General features: G+C 36.6%; 2 protein-coding genes across 2 annotated transcripts; both read right to left on the bottom strand.

Moving 5' to 3' along the window:
• Positions 1-1,512: 1,512 nt before the first annotated feature.
• LOC587692 (glutathione S-transferase alpha-4) lies at positions 1,513-10,755 on the bottom strand. The gene is made up of 6 exons (XM_030995461.1): positions 10,454-10,755; positions 7,892-7,943; positions 6,423-6,555; positions 3,869-4,016; positions 2,539-2,676; positions 1,513-1,923 (listed from the first exon to the last, which is right to left on the bottom strand). The coding sequence occupies exons 1-6, from the start codon at positions 10,541-10,543 to the stop codon at positions 1,804-1,806; spliced, it is 681 nt and encodes a 226-aa protein (XP_030851321.1). The 5' UTR covers positions 10,544-10,755; the 3' UTR covers positions 1,513-1,803.
• Positions 10,756-14,169: 3,414 nt separating this feature from the next.
• LOC581044 (glutathione S-transferase alpha-4) lies at positions 14,170-23,815 on the bottom strand. Its single transcript, XM_030995460.1, has 6 exons — positions 23,653-23,815; positions 20,781-20,832; positions 20,443-20,575; positions 16,722-16,869; positions 14,998-15,135; positions 14,170-14,434 (listed from the first exon to the last, which is right to left on the bottom strand). The coding sequence occupies exons 1-6, from the start codon at positions 23,740-23,742 to the stop codon at positions 14,315-14,317; spliced, it is 681 nt and encodes a 226-aa protein (XP_030851320.1). The 5' UTR covers positions 23,743-23,815; the 3' UTR covers positions 14,170-14,314.
• Positions 23,816-24,283: the final 468 nt, after the last annotated feature.

Genomic DNA, 24,283 nt, shown 5'->3' with positions numbered 1-24,283 from the left:
TTTAATTTCATGATAAGTTAAAAATCATGCGTCCGGTAAAAAAATCATGCGTCCGGTAATTACCGGACGCGTGATTTTGCCATGCATCCAATAAATCTGTAAAATAACAAAATTTTGTATTTTTGACAATTTTGGGGGCCACATCTTATAAAACAGATGATGCACTGGTTTAATTCGTGGGTCTGTGGAATTGTGTGCACACGGTACCTTTGAATTTGGTCTAAAACCATTCAAAGGTACCTTGTGCACACAATCTCTACCGACGCACTCAAACCTGTGCATCATTTATATACTGTATTATGTTGAATGGATGGAAGTTTGCTATTGTCAAATATTCTGCTGAAGGAGCACCAAAAACAAGAACAAGAACAGCAACAACAAATCCTTTGGGGATCAGAAATTCAATGTACTTACTGATATGTATCTTTTTTTTTCTGACAAGAATTTTTTTGAGGGTGCCTACTAGAGAGGATCGAGTTTGTTCATCAATCATCCCCTGATACAAATAGGGGTTCTTTTTTCTTCTCCATGACTTAAAATGCCCTGTTCAGATATGACGGGGCAAAATTGTGCTGTTAAAAAAAAATGGTGATGTTAAGTGCAATTTGCTTCATACTTCTGTATCTTATAATACAGAGCTCCGTGAATTTGCCCAGGAACCTTGTGTGCAGTTGCCATTAACTTATTGCGGCATTTTACCGCGTCATACTCATTTCTGAACTAGCATCTGAAGCACATGTGTTCCTCAGCTTTTATTTAGCATTCCTACAATTACAGTGCTGTAAGCTAGCGTTTCAACCATTGACTTCACCTGGGTCGAGTGTGGCAAACGTAGATTAATGTCTTGCCAAAGGACATCGGAGCAGTGGCAGGGTTTTGAACCCCGTATCTTGTGATCCGCAATCTGGTGACTTATCCATTAGACCACAACACAATGATATCAACCTTTTTTTTTGTAAACAGTTTCTTTTATTTCTTCCAAAGATAAATATACGTCATGAGAGGATATTATCTTTTAATTATTTCAGGTAATTACCAAAACAATTACTTTTCACTGTATTGCCTAACGTGCTGCAAATATAGACTGTAAAGTAATGAAGTTAAGTACAGAGCATTTACCAATTTTGACAGAAATGGCTTACAATTGCTTGGTGAACTAGATTCGTGAAAATGCATCACAAATTAAGAGATATATATGATTCAAGTTTCAACACATTTTGCTAGCTTGATTTCAAAGTGGGATTTTTTTTATAGACAGAATCATACTATTGAATTTAGGCAAGACTTTGATTACAAACAGAAGCCCGAAATGTCTCAACACCAAATTCACGGAAAATGTTAATTCTTTGAAGAAACTTGATGCTAATCGATTAGAAATCATAAAGTGATTTGACTTTTAAAGTGAGCGTGATTGTAATTTTATATAAAAACATTATTTGAAAAACAAATGAAATACACAAAAGTGATGCAAACACCTAGCCAGCTCAACTTTTCAAAGCATTTAATTATAAAACATGCAAAACATATGTTATTGAACTTAGTTTAATTGCGCAAACAGTATCTGCGCCTATTTTTCTTTACAGAGAAATGTTCCTTCAGCAAAATAATGTACGTGTACAACATCGAAGTATAGAGAAGTATGCGAAGGCCTGAATGCTTAAAAACCTCTTTAATCACAAATAAACGAGAAAAAAAAATTACACACACACAAAAAAAAATCAAAAATCGAGGAAACCTTAAACCGCCGAGTTTTTATGTAGAAAAAAAAATTAACTACCAAGTAGTTGTCGACCGCCATGACGATTACCAGTCCAGCACCAGGTTGACCACCCGTACATACTCATCGTCGGGAGGTGCATGACGTCTGGGGCTGTTAAGGTACTCCTTAAGCCCCGGTTGGTTGGAAAAGTGTTTGATGTATGCCTGTGTGACCAGAAAACAAACAGACAGGGTCCGGTTTCATAAAACATATTATTGATAATAATTGATATTTTATAAACTACTGAAATATGGGCATTTATAATAATAATACAATGTACATGTAATAATAATACATCTTGTTTACCTAGGGTAGCCTCATCAGTATTTATACTTTTCTCCGCTAGGGCCCTGCAATCATATTTGATTTGCTATATCAAAGCAGATTGCCAGTGATCTTTGGTAGTTATTGAAAACATGTTTTATGAATCAGGGCCCAGAATCTGTAATACTGATTAAAATCTCCAATTGCTATCAGGGTCATTTCAACAAGCATGGAAGCAAGGTAAGGAGGGGGAGGGGGGGGGGGGGCAGAAGTAGTTATTACCGATTTTCTGATAGCCAATTTATCATCAGAAATGTTGAATGGGAGGGTGTTAAACAGGCCTCTAATGAACCCCTCAGTTATTTCCGACCAAATGGCATTCCTCGCTGCCCGAATATGAGGTGATGATTGAACGAATTTTATATTTTATCATTATTTTCAATAATCGGAAGGGGGTTGCATCCTTCAAAACCCCCTCGCCCACTTCGAGTTCGTACGCCTGCCCAATCACATACCTTGAGGTTCGGGAAGTCATCTAGCAATGGTTTGATGTTAGGGATCTCGTTCACGTAGCTGAGACCATCAAAGACCATGAAGTCAGCCATGGTGAGCGAATCTCCTACTAGGAATCCAGACTTACTCTCACCCAAGACCTGGATGGAAAAAAAATTAAAAAATTAAATAAAAATTCTACCGCCTTTGAAAAGTGCTGTTCATGATCCATCAGCTAGTAGTTAGAGGTTGCTTTTGTTATTTTGTTGGTGTTCCAGTTCAACTTGATAAAGATAAAGATGACAGACAACCTTAGTAAGGCGTAAAAAAAAGATGTTGTATTGCCCTTTACGACCAACCCGAAAATCTTGAAATGTACGGTGGGCTTTTCTTTTTTTTTTTTTTTTTTTACCGCTCTTTAAAAGAAAAAATGTATCAAAGCATTCAAAACTGAGAAATATCAGCCCAAAGAGGAAGAGAGAAAAAAAAGTAACCCCCCCCCCCCCAAAAAAAAGGTACCAAAATATATAGCCGGGGATACTCGTTTTCCCCAAGATTAAAAATTATCCAAGGCTCATTATTACTGAGGTTTGAACATCTAAACACGATGCAGGGTTCTATTTCATCTGTGGAATTACAAAACCCTTTTCAATTTTCGGAATTATAAATAATTTTTTCATTTTCGGAATTGTGAACCATATATATTATTAGCCTTCAGGGTAACAATACCTTCGAGAAAAAAAAAAGAAAAACAAAATCAGAAAAAGGATCTCCAAATGTTATCACTGAAGTTAGATAACTCTTATCATTTCAAATTCTTATCATTTCAAATTCATTCAAAGACCAATATCAGTAGTGCTTCAAAACTGGTATGTAGCTATCCAACTATACACAATTGAAAGAACTGTGTTTGCAACAGTGCTTTATGAAACTCTGAAACTGTATTTTAAGAACATGAAAAGAGCACCCGGCCCCTCACGCACACAATTATGAAAACTTTCCACAAATCTAGAGATTCTACCTTTGACCCGGAAACCAGACTGCCTGGAATGACTGCATTTTCCAGTAGATCCCGTAGTATAAGGTAATAAGGTAATAATGTGTTTATAACCTTCGCCGGTCATTCCCAAAGAAACTTCCGGAATTTTTAGGCCTAGTATACAAGGAATTTTCCGATATACGTATACCTTTTGCACAGAGTTTCAATTTATATCAAGTTGCGATCGATTTGAATAAGTCTCGACTGTTATACCCGTATTTATATTAAAGACAGGACCTAGGTTTTCTCTGAAGAAAAAGATAACTAATCCCGTGTTTGCAATTTTAATTGCACTATGCTCATGTGGCATATACCTTTTCGAAGACTGGAAAATATCTGTTCTTGCATTGTTTGACGGCACCTTGTAGCATCGCTTCTTGTTCCTCCCGTGTTTTCTGGAACTGGGCGGCGGAGAATCCTGATTTTAGCATGTCCCTCGCCCCCAAGCATAACATCTCAAGTCTGGAAAGGTTAAGAAATGATTATTAAAAATGAAAATCTTATAACAATAATAAAGTAATAATAATAATAATAATGATCATGACAGTATAAATAATGATAATATGATAATAATAATAATAAGAAGGATAATGACAACTATGATAATACTAATTATTATTATCAATATGTCGATTAATAGTTTGCCAAAGTACGTACATGTAAAGTGCCTGGTATAATTCGAACCCTCAACACTTGGACTGCGAGTCAAATGAATGAACCACTTTATTTATCACGACACTTCATTGATTTATGAAAGGGTGGAATGTGTTTATCAACTTGCCATGTAATCTCATTAAGAATGCATAATATTGTCATAAATTAAGTCGATTTTAAAAGGGAGAGACAAATCTATAAAAAAAAAAAAAAAAAAGCAGAGCTTTAATTTGTGTTGATAACTCTAAAAAGAAAGAGAGAAAAAGAAGGAAAAAAAAAGATTAACAGAATCCACATATGCACTGCATTAAACAAGAAAGATGCTCATTGTTTATCAAGATCTTTTAAAAACTCAAGTAATGTGCTGAGGAGCTCTAAATCTTTGTTTGGAATGACTTGCTTTTAATATAGAAAATGCCAGGACTTGAGATTTTACACAAACCCTTGTGTATGTGTTTGTGTGTACATTCAACTCCCAGATAACTTGATAGAAAAACACAACAAAATAAATTTGTTTGAAGAAAAGGGAAGTGAGTGACCTGTAAAGAAGGAAGTAAAAGGAGGAGAAAGAGCCCTGGTTTCCAAACGATCATACCTGCTACTGAAATAGGACAGTTTCACTATTAGTTAACTGTGTCAGGTTACAACAAGAACTGGATAGAATTGTCTACAGTGGCGTATTGGGGGGGGGGGGGTAAGGATGGTCATCTCCCCCCCCCCCCCGGGCGGCCCTTGAAGGGGGCCCCAAAAAAACTCAGAATTGAGGAGGAGGGTGACGCAAATGAGAGAAAGAGAAAGGGCAGAAAAAGTAGAAAGGCCACAATCCTGAAAGCTTATGCACCCCAATCATGGCACTATACGAAGGGTAAATTTTTATCAAAAATACAGATTTTGAGGGTTAAAGATGGGAGAATTTTCTAAAGATCGGTCGCTTTGCTCTCCCGCAAGTGTTGATTCGGATCTCGTAATTTCGCGCTGCGATATTAATTTTAGCTTTATTAACGGCGTTTTTAAAGGGTAAGAAAAATGTCGCATTTGGAAAGTTCAGCATTTGAAAGAAGGCTCAGCTTTCTGTTCCTTTGCTATATTCTTTTGCTATATTTCTCCAGAGAGTTCGTTAATGTTGCGACCCAGTTGAAGTGGAGTGGAATAGAAATCCGATTATGGTCATAATTCGCAACTTCAATGTTATGTTGCTGTCATATAGAGGTACGAGCAGTGGAGGGGGGGGGGGAGCTAGGGGCTCCTTAAGGATTTTTAGAGTTCCAGTACTCGGATAACCATCAACTCATAATTTGAATAGCGACGTGCCCAATATCCTCATATTTGGGTGCCTGACAGCATTGTAATTGTATTCGGGCAGCAATGTGCCCAAATCTACTTTATCTATGCTAATGAATTTTGAGGATGGAAATAAAAAAAATTAAAAGTTTTAATTTTTGCTCGGTCGATTCGCTCACTCGCAAAATTTAAAAACAGGATTATTCTTGGCAAAGGGATTCCTAAATATCATCATATTCGGCAGCGTGTAGTTTGATGACGAAGTAATGTCTTTACTACAGTGAAAGTGTCTTTATTCACTCGCTTGCACAGCTATGGTTATGGAGATAAGTTTTGGGGTGGGTTGAAGCAGATTGAATGCAGCTAGGGCCGGAGACAAGATTTTGTCCTTGTAATACTTAAAGAGAATGTTGAGTTCTGGGAAGAGGTGAAAAATAATTCGTGAGCGATATCATTAAGTGTGGAAGAACACCAGATACAAAAATATTCCCTGAAAAGCATGGCATGTAACATATACATCTTTCTGTGTACACAGTGCTGATAACTTACCAATACTGGGCCAAATTTCTTATCAGTTAGATGACTCCAGAACCGGGAGCGCCAGGAGGGTCAAATCTGACTGACATGAGCGCCATACAAGAACCCACTATTATTATTATTATTAATACTTATATGCTAGATGATCAACCTTTTGATCGATTCCATACCGTTTCTTTCACAATGCAATCACATGACAAGCTAGGGGTGTTTCACAAAATTTGTCATCAGTGTCAAATGACAGTTTTTGTTATAAGCTACTGAAGCCTTTGCTTGTGATTGGTTATCAGCAGATTTGTCACTGATTTTTTGTCATTTGTCATTGAAAAAAGGCTTTGTGAAACGGGTCCCTGAACTCAACTTTATCTTTAAATACAATTTTTTAGTCATGCTCACTTGACTTGGTCCTTGTCAGATTTTGCTTGGAAGTTGTATTTGTTGCAGACATAGCGAAGAATGACCTCACTCCCAGTTAGATTCTGGCCATCCATCTCCAACAGAGGAACTTGCTTGAACAAAAGTTTATCATCTGCACGGGAAATGAAGAAAAATAACAAATCATAACGATGCAGAATATGGACTGCATTAAAAGGAAGAGAAAAGGGGAAGAGAATATGGGAGAGCAAGCGTGTGATGGGTTTCATAGGAAGATATAACAAATGACGATAATGGATAAACGATGAAACGGAAAGGAGAAGGAAAATGGGAGGCCAGATTTATGTAAACGTTAAGAAGGGAAAATGGTCACAAAGAGGGGAAGTATAATCGGTAATATTCCCCCGCGTAATTTGCTACTCGAATAAATTTCCAGATTTTCACATTTTGTTTGTTTAAATGGGATATAAAATTTATAGTTTGATGTTATGCATATAACATCAAACTATTCCAAAATTCTCACTCGTGAAAACCATGGATAATTATGAGGTGAAAAAGATATCAATGGAATGATGACGCTGAAGCACATGTATTAAAGCATTAAAAACTGAGAAATATCAGCTAAAAGAGGGCGGGAAAAAGAAAAAAAAACAACATTCAAATCTGAAAATATCGGCCCAAAGAGGGTGACAAAAAAAAAGTTGGAAAAAAAATACAACAAGTTTTTATTTAATGGCTCGGTAAAAGATTCAAGCAAACAGTGATTAAATCAAGTCTTACATGAAGGAGCTTTGGTTGCTTTTTTTCTCTTCAAAATGGAGAGAAAGTATGCAGATCTATTTTGTATACTTCATCGACATATCCATCAATGTTTTGTTCGAAATTAACGTAATAAAATAATGAAAGAAATAATGAAAAATTTCATTAGAATAGCTGTAACAAAACAAACAAGACTTATCGTAATTCATCAACTAGAATGCTGTTTCTTATATTTAAGTATCCATAAATTCACCTGTACTATATTATTAATGTGTACTAAATGTTCTTGGTTTATAATTTATTGCTATATTCCCTCACGGTGACGAATTTATGGGAGGAATACTTCCCAGGTAGTGGGAATGGTGAATGAACCCGGGGATCGGGGTTTATGATAATATCTGTAAACATCATAAAGACGTTATTCCGTATTAAACGCTATCTACATAGATTGGTGTATATTTGTTATGACTCGCTACAGAACGTAACATACAAGCTTTCCTTCTTAATATGATCCTTATATTTCACATCATTGTTTTGTCTATGTTACATGTTTATCATTGTTTTATTATGCATTCTTTTGTTCAATTTTGTTTTGTTTTTTGGAGACAATCTTGTAATGTGGAATGCGGAACAAAAATACAAAACAAAAAGACAAAACAAAATAAAGAGACAAAACAAATAACAGATCGATTACTCGTGATCAAATGAAATAAAAGTGTCAGGTGTCTTACCTGTGATCAACTGTAAGAATTCTTCTCTGGATTGGAGGTAAATTTCATCATACTGTAAACAAACAAACAAACAAACACAAATGGATTAGACGCTTATTTCTTCAACAATAGGGCAATATAAGCTTGATTAACTTTTACTTGTTGCTTCAGGTTCTCTTTATATTTGCGTATAAAAAAGTCTATCCAACTTTGGTAGCTTCTAATTAAAAAGTTATAACCTACACGTGCTCTTGAATCATATTTTATTGTAAAAAAGAACTAATACCCTGTCCAATGGTACCATTTTCATAAGTGTGCTTGCTGCCAAGGATGACTGAACAGCAGGCTTTTCAAAAAGCATTGTCAAAATCCTCTTGTACCAAGTTTGTGCTGAAGCAAAGAATGTGGGTCAAAAGCCATTATGTGTGTGTTATCACATTCCAAAACTATTGCTCCGTGTACATTGACTATTATTAGGCAGTTCATAAAAAAGGTGTTAATATCAACTCAAACTCAAGGAAATGCTTATTACAAACACAGTTTATGATATTCTCTTCTTTATGATGATAACAATCTTGACTTCATTCGCATCCCTTGTTTAAGGTAACCTTTTTATTGAGTGATACAAAGGGATAAAGTTTATTTGGGATGCTATCTTTTTTTAATGAAAGTCTGTCAATTTCTTTGATATTTATCATTTTATGTTTTCTTTCTTGCATTTTGGTTTAGTAACTTTTGAGTTTGCATTCGCTATTCGAGATAGACACCTTATCATTAGACTGAAATTAAGTTACTCTTTGCCCCCCCCCAAAAAAAAAAACACTCCGGGGTCGGAATGACCGCATGCGTGTTACCAAAATGTCCGGTAAAGGGGTAATTTTCACGCACCAAAGTCCGGCTAGTAGTACACAAAATTGACTTAACACCCCGGACTTAGGGGGTGTTTTCAAAAGGAGGGAACACGCATAATTATATGCGTACCCTAAATAACACTGAGTGGGGGGGGGGGGGCGGGGGTTACTCTTCATCATATGTAAATTCCAAAGTCATATTGGTTATGACTATCCAACGAAAAGCCACCAAAGTTGGGTACACCTTTTTTGTGATACGCACTGTATATGAGGCTTTCTAGTTCATTTGACTGTCCTTCTGTAGCCAACAGCAAACCTAGAAATTATCTTTCCGTTGACGTTTTTTAGTGGATGTGAGATCCCATTTTGTCTCCGTAAAATTTCAGCCTTGTCGACGAAAAAACCCACAACAGTGGGCAATTTCTATGATTTGCATACATCTGAAATAGGATCACAAATCCACACACGCAAAAATCTTCAACGGAAAGAACTTATGTCATAAAGTCGAATACTTGTAGAATATAAACACCAAATCAAAAATCATCAATCAGATAAGTACGAGATTAAGCATTTAGAAGTTTTATGCGTTTACATGTAACGTGTTTTTTTGCACGATTATATTGTTCGAGTACCGCCGCCGCCGCTGGCACACCAATGCAATGTCATTTGCCAAGACATTTGCCTCCCTCAGCCTAGGGGTAGTAAATGTGCATAGTAAGTAATTCTTTGAATGTTTCAGCGCTGTAGAGTAGCTTGAATAAAGCTAGGGTATTAGTAGTTCTTTGTTGAGTCCTCTTTCGATCATTCCCTGGATTGGATATGAGCGCGATATACATGTATCTATTATTATTACAATTATTATTCATACTTTTGTTCCTTCTTATTATTAAAGGTAATACAAAGTTTTGGTATGGGGTCATGAATTTGGTTCAAATGAACATATTGGAAGCATATGCGATTTTACAACTTATTCAATGATCGTTGTCGCTGTTGAAATCGAGTTTAAAGTGATGAAAGGGTAAATAATAAAACTCTTTATGTTAGACAATTTGACAATGTTTCTTGACTACATCGACCAATTTGCTTTTTTCGTTTGGAAATTATATATCAGGACTGTATATTCTAGATTTTCATGGTCGCAGTTACAATAGAATGGCCTTGGGCGCTATTTAAAATATTTGAAATTTACCGGGAGCGCCGGTAAATTTTTGATTATTCCACTTCTCGAAAGCAGAATTATTTTAGGGGATACATTTTCTAGTGCTTATAATACATTTAAAGGTGCATCCAAATATATCAAAAATTAAAAGAATTACTATCCATCCAATTTTCAAAATTTCCCAAAACTTTGTATTACCTTTAAGATGCTAATTATGATGATCATGATGAAAACGGTGACGGAGTTTATGATGATGATGATGATGATTAATATTATTATTATTATTCTTATCAACATTACCATGATCATGATCTTCATATCATCATCATCGTTATCCTCATATTAACGACACGGTTACAGTCCTATACAATCACGTTTCAGTCTCTTCCTGATCTTTCAGATGTATATTTTATTTTCCTTTTCTTTCTAATTCTCTGAGCTCGTTCTCCATATATAGTTGTAGAGAGTGCAAACTGAATACAATATACACACATGCAATATATTTTTTTCGGGGGGGGGGGGAGTGAATGAATTAGGCTACCTACCCCACATGCAAGGTTAGATAGAACTTACTTCCACTTTAGCAGCATTCAAAGCCAAGCGGGTAACTTCTCCCAGTCCTCTGCCGGCGAAATAGGTAAAACGTGGCTTCACGGTAGACATGTTTTCCGGATTCCAACTTTCTGTACACTCTAGTCAGTCTCTCTGAGATAATGACTGTAAGGGATTAATAGAGGTAGCTCGCTCTCTGATATGTCGATCGTCATCGTGATATTGACACCGATGAAACGTAAATAATGGGATATTGACTTTGACCTTACACTTGTATTCAGGCAGCTAGGCAGGCGCGGGATAAGGATTTTGTAAAGAGGGACCCGGGGGATTTGGTGATGACAAGCACTTATGAATGTAGTTCTCTAACAATGAAAAAAAAAAGTCATGGCAATACTTCATTTGTCACGATTCCCCGCCCCTGGCAAGCAAAAGTTGTATATTACACGCATGTCACTTCGGTTTCAAACGAGAGGGAGGGGGGGGGGGGGGGGGGGGCATGGGTCGGTTGTGCCCCACCCCTGCTAAAATCCGCCATTGATTCAGGTGCGAAAAATAGACAATCCTCACCCAGCTAAGCTTCTTATGTTCATTGTATTCAACCTTTGCACAAATAATTTGTTAATGATGAACGAAAGGAGTTCCATGTGTTTTATGTCACTTCTATTCTTAGTATGGTAAAAGTAACGAAAATTGACATAATGATATAATACGTATATGCAGAGGCGGCCTTCCCGGGGGGGGGGGGCAGGGGGGGGCACAGTGCCCCCCACTTTTTCAGATACCCCAAAAGTGTCCCTTTTTAGATAGGAAAAGTGCCCCTTTTATTTTGTAAGAAGTGCCCCTTTTACATAGGAAAGGTGCCCCTTTTACTTTGACAAGTGCCCCTATTACTTAGTAAAAGTGCCCCTTCCCCCCTTTCACCTCTGACGAGTGCCCTTTTTATTTTTGACACGTGCCCTTTTTCCTTCGACATGTTCCCATTTTCCTTTGCAATAAGTGTCCATTTTCCATTCTCATCAATCTTGAAATTATCTTGAATAAGTGCCCTTTTTAATCTCTAGTAAGTGCCTCTTTTCAGGTACGAGAAGTGCCCCTTTTCACTTTTAATAAGTGCCCCCTTCACCTCTGATTATTGCCTTATTAAAAACTGAGAGGTGCTCCTTTTACTTTGACAACATCCCCTTTTTTCCTTTGTAAGAAATGCCCCTTCTCCTTTTAATAACTACCCCTTTTTTAAACTCGGATGAGCACACCTTTCATTTTAACATGTGCCCCTCTTATTTTCGAATAAGTGCCCCTTTTCCTTATGATAAGTGCCCCCATTAAAAAGAGAGAGCTCCTTCCCCTTCTCACAGCTACCCCTTTCCCTTTCTAATAAGTGTCCCTTTTCCTTATGATAAGTTCCCCCATTAAAAAGAAAGAGATCCTTCCCCTTCTCATAACTGCCCCTTTTAAAATTCTGAACAGTGCCCCCTTTTCATTCACAAAATGCACATTTTCCTTTATTATAAGTGCCCCTTTTACATTTTCATAAGTGCCCCTTTTCATATCTGGTCAGTGCCCCTTTCAACTCTGATAATTCCCCTTTTAATAATGATACGTGCCCCTTTTCCTTTCTAATAAGGGACCTATCCCCTTTTCACCTCTTATAAATGCCCCTATCAAAATCTGATGGGTGTCCCTTTTCCGTCAACAAATGCCTATTTCTCATTTTCGTAAACGCCTCTTTTTCATCACTGGTAAGTGCCTCTTTTCAGGTGAAACAAATGCCTCATTTTCACCCTTATAATTATCCTTTGTACTTTGACACGTGCTCCTTTTCTTTTCTAATAAGTGTCTTATCCCTTTCGATAATTGTCCCCTTTTCATGTAATCATTAAACGTGCCCCTTATTTAAAGCGACTAAGAGCAATTTCCCCCAAAGTTCGCTCGCTGCGCTCGCTCGCATTTAAAGATGATATAATTATGTTACTTATCAAAGGTCTTTTCAGTCTTCCGTTATGAGAATGTGCTTATAACCCCATCACGATTGGCTTTTTTCCTCTCTATAAGATGTAATTTTTCGCACTGCGACCTCACAGATCTTTAAATTTTTTCTCGCTCGCTTCGCTCGCTCGTAAATGCATATTCAGACATCACACCCAACTGTAAAGTATGATGCTTAAGCGATATCTTGTATGATGTATGAAGAGAAACAAATATTGAAATCATCCCTGATAATGTAAGCACAATGTAGGGGTATATACCAATGTTTAAAAATTTGTATATTTTCGCTTTGAGATTTCCCACTGTAGGTGCCCTTTTTTTTCCAGAAAGTGCCCTTTTTTGTTGGTGCCCCCCCCCCCCCACTTTGGAAGTCGCTCGGCCGCCCCTGCGTATATGTATCTTAGAAAATATATAGAAATCAAATTGAATTATATTATTCGCTGTTCGCTTAGTAGTATTTTAGGTCAGAAATATTTTTGTATTTTAGCTTCTTGGGATTATTTTCTTTATCACTGTCGGAAAACTATAACCCTTAACGGAAAATATTACTACCCTGTCACATACATATATTTATTGTAGCGACCTCCTGATGAATACTACTCCCACACAAAAGAGTGCAATCCATTTCTTCTTCATTATTTCGGACTATTTATTTCAAGGTCCACCAATAATTCACAATGAATTAGAGGTTTTCCCATACATTTAAACACTTTTAACAAATCAAATCGATTTCATAATTCTACATTCGATTTCGTCAAATCCTAGAAGCATCTGAAGCTAATGTGTATGTGTTATACCTTTGGCTTCTGCATCCCTGCAATTACAGTGCTGTAGTCTAGCATTTCAAGGAATGAAGTCCTGTCCGCTGCCATTGACTTCACCTGGGTCGAGTGTGGCAAATGTAGGTTAATGTCTTGCCAAAGGACATCGGAGCAGTGGCAGGGTTTTGAACCCCGTACCTTGTGATCTGCAATCTGGTGACTTATCCATTAGACCACAACACAATGATATCAACCTTTTTTTTTGTAAACAGTTTCTTTTATTTCTTTCCGAAGATAAATATACGTCGTGAGAGGATATTATCTTTCAAATATTTCAGGTAATTACCAAAACAATTACTTTTCACTGTATTGCCTAACATGCTGCAAATATAGACTGTAAAGTAATGAAGTTAAGTACAGAGCATTTATCAATTTAGACAGAAATGGCTTACAATTGCTTGGTGAACTAGATTCGTGAAAATGCATCACAAATTAAGAGATATATATGATTCAAGTTTCAACACATTTTGCTAGCTTGATTTTAAATTGGAAATTTTTTTATAGACAGAATCATACTATTGAATTTAGGCAAGACTTTGATTACAAACAGAAGACTGAAATGTCTGAATACCAAATTCACAGAAAATGTTAATTCTTTGAAGAAACTTGATGCTAATCGATTAGAAATCATAACAATATTTGATTTTTAAAATGGAACGTGATTGTATTTTTCTTTGATCGAATTTATGTTTTAAACATTATTTTGAAAAATCTTGTACGATATCCAAGGAAGTGATGAAAATCCCTAGACAGTTCACCTTTTCAAAGCATTTGATTACAAAATACCTATAAAACATGCAAAATATATGTAATTGAACTTAGTTTAATTGCACATAATTATGGTATCTGGGCTTACTTTTCTATCCAGAGGAAAATTTGTCCCTTCAGCAAAATCATGTACATGTATAACATGGAAGTATAAAGTATGCGAAGGCCTGAATGCTTAAAAAACCCTCTTTAATCACAAATAAAACAAACAATCAAAAATCAAGGAAACCTTAAACCAACATGAGTTTGGTGCCAAATGGAGAACAAAAATTAACTACCAAGTAGTTGTCGACCACCATGACGATCACCAGTCCAGCACTATTTTGACCACCCGTACTAACTCGTCATCGGGAGGTGGATGACGTCGGGGGCTAGAAAGGTACTCCTTAAGCCCCGGTTGGTTGGAAAAGTGTTCGATATATGCCTGTGTGATCAAACAAACAAACCGACAGGGTCCTCTTTCATGAAGCTTGTTATTAATAACAATTTACAATAACTGATACAAGCTACTGAAACCTGGGCATTTATAATAATAATATGTCTTGTTTACTCGGGGTAGCCTCATCAGTTTTCTCTGATAAGGCCCTGCAATCATATTTGATTTGCTATATCAAACCAGATTTCCAGTGATCTTTAATTGGCAGTTGTTGAAAGCCTGTTTTATGAAACGAGGCCCAGAATCTGTCTGACTAAAAATCTCCATTTTTTATCAGGGGCATTTCAACAGGTAAACAAGCAAGGTTAGGAGGGAGAGGGGATAGCCTTTAATAGTTCATTCCCAATTTACCATCAGAAATGTTGAATGAGAGGGTGTTACGCAAGCTTCTAATGACCCCTAATTCCCGACCAAATGACATTCCTCGCTGCCCGAATATGAGGTGATGATTGAACGAATATTATATTTTATCATTATTTTAAATAATCGGGAGGGGGTCCTTCAAAACCCCCTCGCCCACTTCGAGTTCGTACGCCTGCCCAATCACATACCTTGAGGTTCGGGAAGTCATCTAGCAACGGTTTGATTTTAGGGATCTCGTTCACGTAGCTGAGACCATCAAAGAACATAAAGTCAGCCATGGTAAGGGAATCTCCTACTAGGAATCCAGACTTACTCTCACCCAAGACCTGGATGAAGAAAACAAAAAGGGGAAAAGTGCTGTTCATGATCATCAAAGTTTGCTTTTGTTATTTTGTTGGTGTACAAGTTCAACTTGATGAAGATAAAAATTTGATGAGTAAACCTTAACAAGTGTACCACAGAGGTACCGAAATAAAACGCAGGGAATATTTGTCTTTCCTAAGATTCATAATTATTCGGGGCTCATTATTCCTGAGGTTCGTAATTCCGAACACGAGGCGGGGTTCTATTTCATCTTGGGAATATTACAAAACCCTTTTTAATTTCCAGAATTGTCAACCTTAGGTATTATTAGCCTTCAGGGAACAATACCCTCAAAAACGAGGGAAAAAAGAACAGAAGAAGACCGATCTCCAAATCTTATCGCTGAAGTGCAACCATCGAAGCACCAGATATTTCTTTTTGTCGGATAACTCGTATCATTTAAATTTATACAAAGATCACTACTAGAATATCAGTAGTGCTTCAAAACTACGGTATGTAGCTATCCAACTACACAACGGAAAGAACTGTGTTTGCAACAATGCTGTATGAAACTCTGAAACTGTGTTTTTAAAACATGTAAAGAGCACCCCCACATAAAATACTTCACGACCGTAACTTTCCACAAATCTAGATATTTTTTACCATTGACCTGGAAACCAGACTGCAGGAATTACTGCATTTCCAGTAGATCCCGTATTAATATAAGGTAAAGGTAATAATGTGTTATAACCTTCGCCAGTCATTTCCAAAGAAAGTTTCGGAATTGTTGGGCCTATTATGCAAGGAATTCCCCGATGTACGTATACCTTAATATAAATTTATAATAGAGCCAGGGCCCCATATGATCTATTCGTATTTTTCGTTTGTAGTATGAAGTTGCTATCGATTTAAATCAGTCTCAACTTTTTACGAGACAAGACCTAGACCTTCTTTGTAAAATGATTACTAATCCCGTGTATGTAATTTGTTTAAATTTATTTGTTACACATCTTTAAAAAGAAGGGTAACCTAATCAGCAAATAAATACTGGTTTTCGTTGGGGCCGTTCATAACGAAAACAAGTATATACATTTCAACAAATCAAAGTATAAATAAGATATAGAAAATTACAAAATATGACTTTAACAAAACAAAAAAGAATTGCAAACCAGGTTAGAAATAAACGGATTTGAACATAGAGAATAACAAAATGAGTAATATGATACAAATATGTAAATGCCATATATCCAAATTGAAGCAAACAGTAACAAATAAAAAAAGATCAACAACAGCAACAACAAACAAACAAGAGAAAACAAGATGAAGATATAATAAAATATATACAAAGAGGAGAGAAAGAAGAGTTATATTATACCATAATCATATTACAACGTGGATGTCTTTTGCCATTTATCGTTTAAATGGTTTCATATTTCTATAAATCAAATGCGTTCGTGTAATTTATTCCAGTTTGATGGGTCTGTGACTAGAAATGACTTCTGGTAAAAAGTCGTATGAGCATGTGACATCGTAACTAACATCTTATCTGTGCTCCTAGTTGTTCGAGATGATACTGCTTTTGATTTCACTATGCACATGATCCATTTACCTTTTCGAAGACTGGAAAGTATCTATTCTTGGATTGTTTGACAGCACCTTGTAGCATCGCTTCTTGTTCCTCGCGTGTTTTCTGGAACTGGGCGCCGGAGAGTCCTGATTTTAGCATATCCCTCGCCCCCATGCATAACATCTCAAGTCTGGAAAGGTTAAAAAATTATTATTAAAAATTAAAAACTTATAATAATAATAACACTATAATAATAATGATAATGATTAGAAAATAATGATAAGGATGATAATAATAACAATGATTATAATGATTATGATATCAATGGTAAAGATTATAATGATAATTATAATAATAATGATAATATCTCCATAGTAATGATAACAATAATGATAATAACATTAAAGACAACAATTATACTATTAATTATTTTTATCAATCTGTGGGTTAATAATTTGCCAAAGTACATGTGCCGGGTATAATTCGAACCCTCAACACTTGGAATGCGAGTCAAATAAATGAACCACTATATCACGACACCTCAATGATTTATGAAAGTGAAAAGATTTAATTTATGCATAATGTTGTCATAAATCATGTCGATTTTAAAAGGGAATGAGAAATCCACTAAAAAGCAGAGCTTTCATTTGTGTTGATAACTCTTAAAAGAAAGAAAGAAAGACAAAAAAGAATATTAACAAAATCCATAGTATACATCCACTGCATGAAACAAGAAAAAATATTAATTGTTTATTCAAATCTTTCAATAATTAAAGTAGATATTCATTGATTTTAAAAACTAACTTTATTTTCATTATTGCAAAGTTGAAACTTTGATTCGACAAGGTTATCAAAATTCAATGCTTGGAAACAGGGGAGTCGATTGGTATCCGTGGTTGGGGGGATGATAGGTGCCAAAATATTTTCGGCAATGGATCAAAGCAACCAAGAGGTAGAAGCGTGTGGCAGGTTGCACCCCCTCCCTTCCAACTTCTTAACTTTTTCAAGTCACCCTCAATAAAGATATTATTTCAGAGAATATAAGAGTGGTAATAAAATTAATAACATGCTAAATGTTAGTCCTGACTCTCGCCTGCAGTGTAGGCCTACCAGACTGATATCATCTATTTTTAAACGAAATTTAGACATTACCCCCAAAAAAATCCAATGGTGAGGGATATCAACTTTTGAAAGTATTATGTTACCAGTGGGCAAATGCATTAATAAGCAACCAGGAACGGTTCATGTAGACAGAAAATTCTTTATTTCCTGGTGATAGAAACATACATTTTATGAATATTGATGTCTCCAAACAACATTCATCGTGAAAAACCCTTTCCAATATTCTGTGTAAGGAGATCTCAAAAAACATAGTTATCATTAGTAAATGAAAAACATATTGCTTTTGGTTCTTCATTTGACCCTCTTCCTTTTTTAATGAAACCAATCGAATTCTCTCTGCGGGAAACTCAATTTAATGAAACAGAATATCACTGATGCAAAATTTGGTTCTCAAAATGACAGAAAACTTCCACTCCTGGGGGGCGTTTCACAAAACTTGTCATCAGTGACAAATGACAGTTTTTGTTATAAGCTACTGAAATCCTTGCTTTTGATTGGTTATCAGCAGATTTGATTTTTTGTCATTTGTCATTGAAAGAAGGCTATGTGAAACGGGTCCCTGATCTCATACAAACTGTCCGTTTCTTAAAAACATAATATAAAACTTACGTTCAAACTACCAAACAACAAACTTCCATAATCTCCTTCTTCACACTGATATGCTTAGCATACCAGATACGCTCTGAAATATAAGCATAATATTCCCCTAAGGCCCTGACCAGAGCACTATTTTTTTCTTCAAAAACTAAACCAGTCTTAATTATTGGAAGGGTGTTTAAAACAAAACTTCAAACATTCTAACCTTCAAAAACATCTGAACTATCTTATGTCTGTTACGTTTGAATACAATACATAGGCCTACATCAGCTTTTCAATAAAACACAAATAAGTAGGAGCCCTGGTTTCAAAACAATCATATCTGCTAATTAGGACAGTTTCAATATTAGTTTACTGTGTCGAGGTTACAACAAGAACTGGATAGAATTGTCTACATAGTGGCGTATCTTAGGGATGAGGGACAGGAGGTCATCTGCCCCCCGGGCGGCCCTTGAAGGGGGCCCTACAAAACGCAGAAGAGAGTGGGAGAAAAAAATTGACGCAAAAGAGAGAAAGAGAAAGGGCAGAAAAGTTAGAAAGATTATTCGCCCCAATCATGCCAATACAGGGGTAAGTTTAATTATAAAATCCAGATTTTGAGGGTTAAAGATGTGAACATTTTCTAAAGATCGGTCGCTTGGCTCTCTCGCTAATGTTGATTCTGGATCTCGTAATTTCGCGTCGCAATATGAATTCTAGCTCATGAATAGCGTTTTTAAAGGGTTAGACAAATGTAACATTTAAGAAAGTTCAGCATTTGAAAGAGATCTCAGCTTTCTGTATACTTTGCTACATTCTTTTGCTATATTTCTCCAGAGAGTTCGTTAGTGTTGCGCTCCATTAATTTGAAGTAGAATGGAATAGAAAGCCGATTATGGTCATAATTCGCAACTCCAATGTTATGTTGCAGTCATAGGGGTACGAGCTGTGGAAGGGGAGTGGCTATAGGGCTCACGGAGGATTTTAGAAGTCCAATATTCGAACAACCATATCACCTCATATTTGAGTAGCGGCGTGTCAAAGTATCCTCATAATATTTAGGTGCCTGAATATCATTGTATTCGGGCAGCAATGTGCCCAAATATACTTTATCTAAGCTAATGAAATTTGAAGATGGAAATAAAGAAATCAAAGTTTTCATTTTCGATCGCTCACAAAATCTAAAAACAAAATTATACTTGGTAACGGGATTCCTGAAAATCGTCATATTCGGCAGCGTGTAGTTTGATGACGAAGAAAATATTATATGTCATTTGTTATTTATCACAGTAAAGGTGTCTTTATTCGGCCGGTCGCTTGCACAACTATGGTTATGAAGATAAGTTTGGGATGGGGGGGATACCTAGATACGCCATTGATTGCAATTCATATGTCCGGGCTCATGCGAAAGGATGTATTAAAAGAAACGATGCCGGGTCATGGTTTGAAAGGATTGAATGCAGGGCTGGAGACAAGATTTTTGTCCTTGTAATACTTAAAGACCGTCACCACTACTGGGCCAGAAGGGATTAGACCACACAGAGAGCCATCGAGGTCACTGTGACAGGTGGCTATCTCATTAACTCAGCTCTCATTTAACATAAGAAAAAGAGGATCAAGGGGGACCAACAGGCACCGATTGGGGAAGTTTTCTATATAGAGGGAGCAAGTAGCTACAAGTATGGCAGTGTGCCTTTAAAGATAAGATTGAGTTTTGGGAAGAGGTGAAAAATATTTCGTGAGCGATATCATTGTTATTATGCAAGTGTGGAAGAACATCAGATATAAAAAATGTTCACTGAAAAGCATGGCTCTTCAAATGCCTTAATTTTCGAAATATGGCATGTAACATCTTTCTGTGTACAGTGCTGATAACTTTACCAATACTGGGCCAAATTTTCTTATCAGTTAGATGACTCCAGAACCTTGCAGTACACACCAATACTTACATGCTACATGATCAACCTTTTCTGATCGATTCCACACCGTATCTTTCACAATGCAATCGCATGACCAGAACTCAACTTTATTATATCTTTAAATACAATTTTGTTGTCATGCTCACTTGACTTGGTCCTCATCAGATTTTGCTTGGAAGTTGTATTTGTTGCAGACATAGCGAAGAACGGGCTCACTCCCTGTTAGATTCTGGCCATCTACCTCCAGCAGAGGAACTTGCTTGAACAAAAGTTTATCATCTGCAAAGAAAGTGAAGGGAACAAAAATCATAACGATGCAGCATTGAACCAAAAGGTGATTATTTGCTTTAAATTATTGATTGTATGAGACAGTCTTGTAAATAAATGTAGAGTGCGGAAAAATACAACAAAACAAAAAGACAAAAACAAATAACAGATAGAATTCACGCGTGATCAAACGAAATAAAAATGTCAGGCTTCTTACCTGTGATCAACTGTAAGAATTCTTCTCTGGATTGGAGGTAAATGTCATCATACTGTTAACAAACAAACAAACACAATGGATTAGACGCTTATTTCTTCATTAATAAGCCTATACAGTGTGAGTCAAAAAAGTTTACACCTAGAAAATTGCTAATTATTTTAAGAATCATCTATATTCAGTAAATTATTATACATCTTATGAAAGAGTGCTTTATCCCAAATCATTTGGTATCATGTTTGTGGGGTATGTGTTCACGCTTGGATGAACAGGAGGCATTTTTTGCGAGGGTGCAAAATTCGACTTGTGCCAAAGTTGTTTATGTGATGTTTAAATCAAACAATTGGGATTTGGGTATTAAATCGGTTTTTGTAGATCCAAATAACATCCCTAACAAAATGAATCATGCCACACATATCAAATATCGAATATCAAATATTAATGAACATTTGTGCGCGCGTGTGTGTGCGTGTGCGTGTGTGACTTTGCTTGTGCAAAAAGCATATGCAATGCAATTCATTTGATACATTCAATTCATTCTCTCACTTCGTTAATCCGAACAACACGCTGTAAGCATCACTTTGGCGATGTTTGCACTCTCGCAAACAATGCCTCCTGGTCATCCAAGCGTGAACAAATACCACACAAAAATGATACCAAATGAATTGGGATAAAACACTCTTTCATAAGATGTATAACAATTTACTGTTCATAGATGATTTTTTTAATAATTAACAATTTTCTAGGTGTAAACTTTTTTTGACTCACACGGTATAAGCTTGATTAACGTTTACGTGTTTCTTCAAGCTCTCTCTCTATATATACAGTGCGTATACAAAATTGTACCCAACTGTTGTAGCTTCTAATTAATAAGTTATAACCTGTGTGCCCTTGAATCATATTTTATTGTAAAGAAGAACTAATACCCTGTCCAATGATATCTTCTTCATAATTGTGCTTGCTGCCAAGGATGACTGAACAGCAGGCTTTTCAAAAAGTATTGTCAAAATCCTCTTATTCCAAACTAAGTTTGGGCTGAAGCAATGAATGTGGATCTAAAACCATTATGTGTGTGTGTGTGTTATCACATTCCAAAACTATTGCTCCGTTTACATCGACTAATTTGCAGTTCATAAAAAAGGTGTTAATATCAACTCAAACTCAAGGAATGCTTATTACAAGCAAAAGTTATATTTTTTCGTTATGATGATTACAATCTTGACTCCATTCGCATCCCTTGTTTAAGGTAACCTTTTCATTGAGTGATAAAAACGGATAAAGTTTGTTTGGGATGTTATCTTTTTCATGAAAGTGTGCTGTCAATTTCTTTGATATTTATCATCCTATGTTTTCTTTCTTGCATTTGGGTTTAGTAGCCTTTGAGTTTTCATTCGCTATTCGAGATAAACACCTTATCATTAGGTATCATTAGACAGAAAATAAGCTACTCTTCATTATAAATCAATTCCAAAGTCATATTGGCTATGACTTTTCAATTAGAAGCCACCAAAGTTGGGTACACTTTTTGTGATACGCACTGTATATGAGGCTTTTTAGTCCATTTGGGTTTAGTAACCTTTGAGTTTTCATTCGCTATTCGAGATAAACACCTTATCATTAGATATCATTATACAGAAAATAAGTTACTCTTCATCAGAAATCAATTCCAAAGTCATATTGATTATGACTTTTCAATAAATTAGAAAAGCAAACCTAGAAAAGTTTTTTTCCGTTGACGTTTTTAGTGGATGTGTGATCCCATGTGGTCTCCGAACAATTTCAGCTTTGTTGCCTAAAAAACCCTACAACAAATACTGTGGGCAATTTTTATGATTGCCATACATCTGCCGGGGTCACAAATCCACACACGCAAAACACTTCAACGGAAAGAACTTTTCTCATGTCATAAAGTCGAATACTTGTAGAGTATTGTATTCTAGACACCAAATGTTAACAAAAGCGTTTACATGTAACATGTTTCTTGCACGATTTTCGAGTCCCACCCCCCCCCCCCCCCCCCCGCGCCCCCAGGCCCCCACTCCGTGAACGGAGGGATACCATGCGTGTTACCAAAATGTCCGGTAATAAAGGGGTACTTTTCACGCATCAAAGTCCGGCTCGTACATACACAAAAAAGACTTTACACACCGGACTTAGGGGGTGTTTTCAAAAGGAGAGAACAAGCATATGCGTACCCTAAATAACACCGAGTGGAGGGGCCGGGGTCCCGCCGCGGGCACACCAATGCAATGTCCTTTGACAAAACATTAATCGACATTTGCCACCCTCAGCCTAGGGGTACTAAATGTGCATAGTAAGTAATTCTTTGAATGTTTCAGCTCTGTAGAGTAGCTAATTGGCTAAAGCTAGGGTAGTACTTTGTTGGGTCCTCTTTCCAGCCTCGCTTCCCTGGATTGGATATGAGCGCAATATACCTGTATCTACTATTATTACTATAAATATTCATATTTTTTTCTTCTTCTTATTATTATGATGCGAATTATGATGACCATGATGAAAACGGTGACGGAGTTTATGATGACCTTGATGATTAATATTCTTCTTAATTTTATTATTTGTTAATATTATCATCATCATCAACATCATATCGTCGTCATCATTATAGTCCCCATATTAACAGCACGATTATAGCCTATAGGCCTACAATCACGTTTCACTAATATGTTTTTTTTTAATATTTCAGATGTATATCTTATTTTCCTTTTCTTTCTAATTCTCTGAGCTCGTTCTCCATATATAGTTCTAGAGAGTGCAAACTGCATACAATATACACACATGCATTATATATTTTTTTTATTGGGGGAGTGAATGAATTAGGCTACCTACCCCACATGCAAGGTTAGATAGAACTTACTTCCACTTTAGCAGCATTCAAAGCCAAGCGGGTAACTTCTCCCAGTCCTCTGCCGGCGAAATAGGTAAAACGTGGCTTCACGGTAGACATGTTTTCCGGATTCCAACTTTAAGTACACTCTAGTCAGTCTCTCACTGTGACTATGACTATTTAATGGTAGTAGCTCACTCTCTGATATGCCGATCGTCATCGTGATATTGACACCGATGAAACGTAAATAATGGGATATTGACTTGGACCTTACACTTGTATTCGGGCAGATAGGCATGCGCGGGATCAGGGTTTTGTAAAAAGGGGCCCGGGGGCAGTGGCGCAGGATTTTTTTCAAGGGGGGGGGGGTTAACATTTTGAAATCGGGCCTTGGCTTGGGGGGGGGGGGTTAGGGGTTTTTTCCTAAAAAATACACATATAAAAATACCAAAGGGGGGGTTCAACCCCCCCCCCCCTGCGTACGCGCCTGTCCGGGGGCATCTGGTGATGATAAGCAGCCCCCCCCCCCCCCCAAAAAAAAAAAACACATTAAACTCTGGCTACGGGTCTGATGATAATCCCTAATGAATATCTAAGTTCTCTAACAATGAAAAAAAAAGGCATGGCAATACCTCATTATTCACGATTCCCTGCCCCTGGC

Source organism: Strongylocentrotus purpuratus, unplaced genomic scaffold (assembly GCF_000002235.5).
Source record: "Strongylocentrotus purpuratus isolate Spur 01 unplaced genomic scaffold, Spur_5.0 spur5_scaffold_21, whole genome shotgun sequence".
NCBI classification, from domain to species: Eukaryota; Metazoa; Echinodermata; class Echinoidea; order Camarodonta; family Strongylocentrotidae; genus Strongylocentrotus; species Strongylocentrotus purpuratus.
This window is presented reverse-complemented; position numbering and strand designations above follow the sequence as displayed.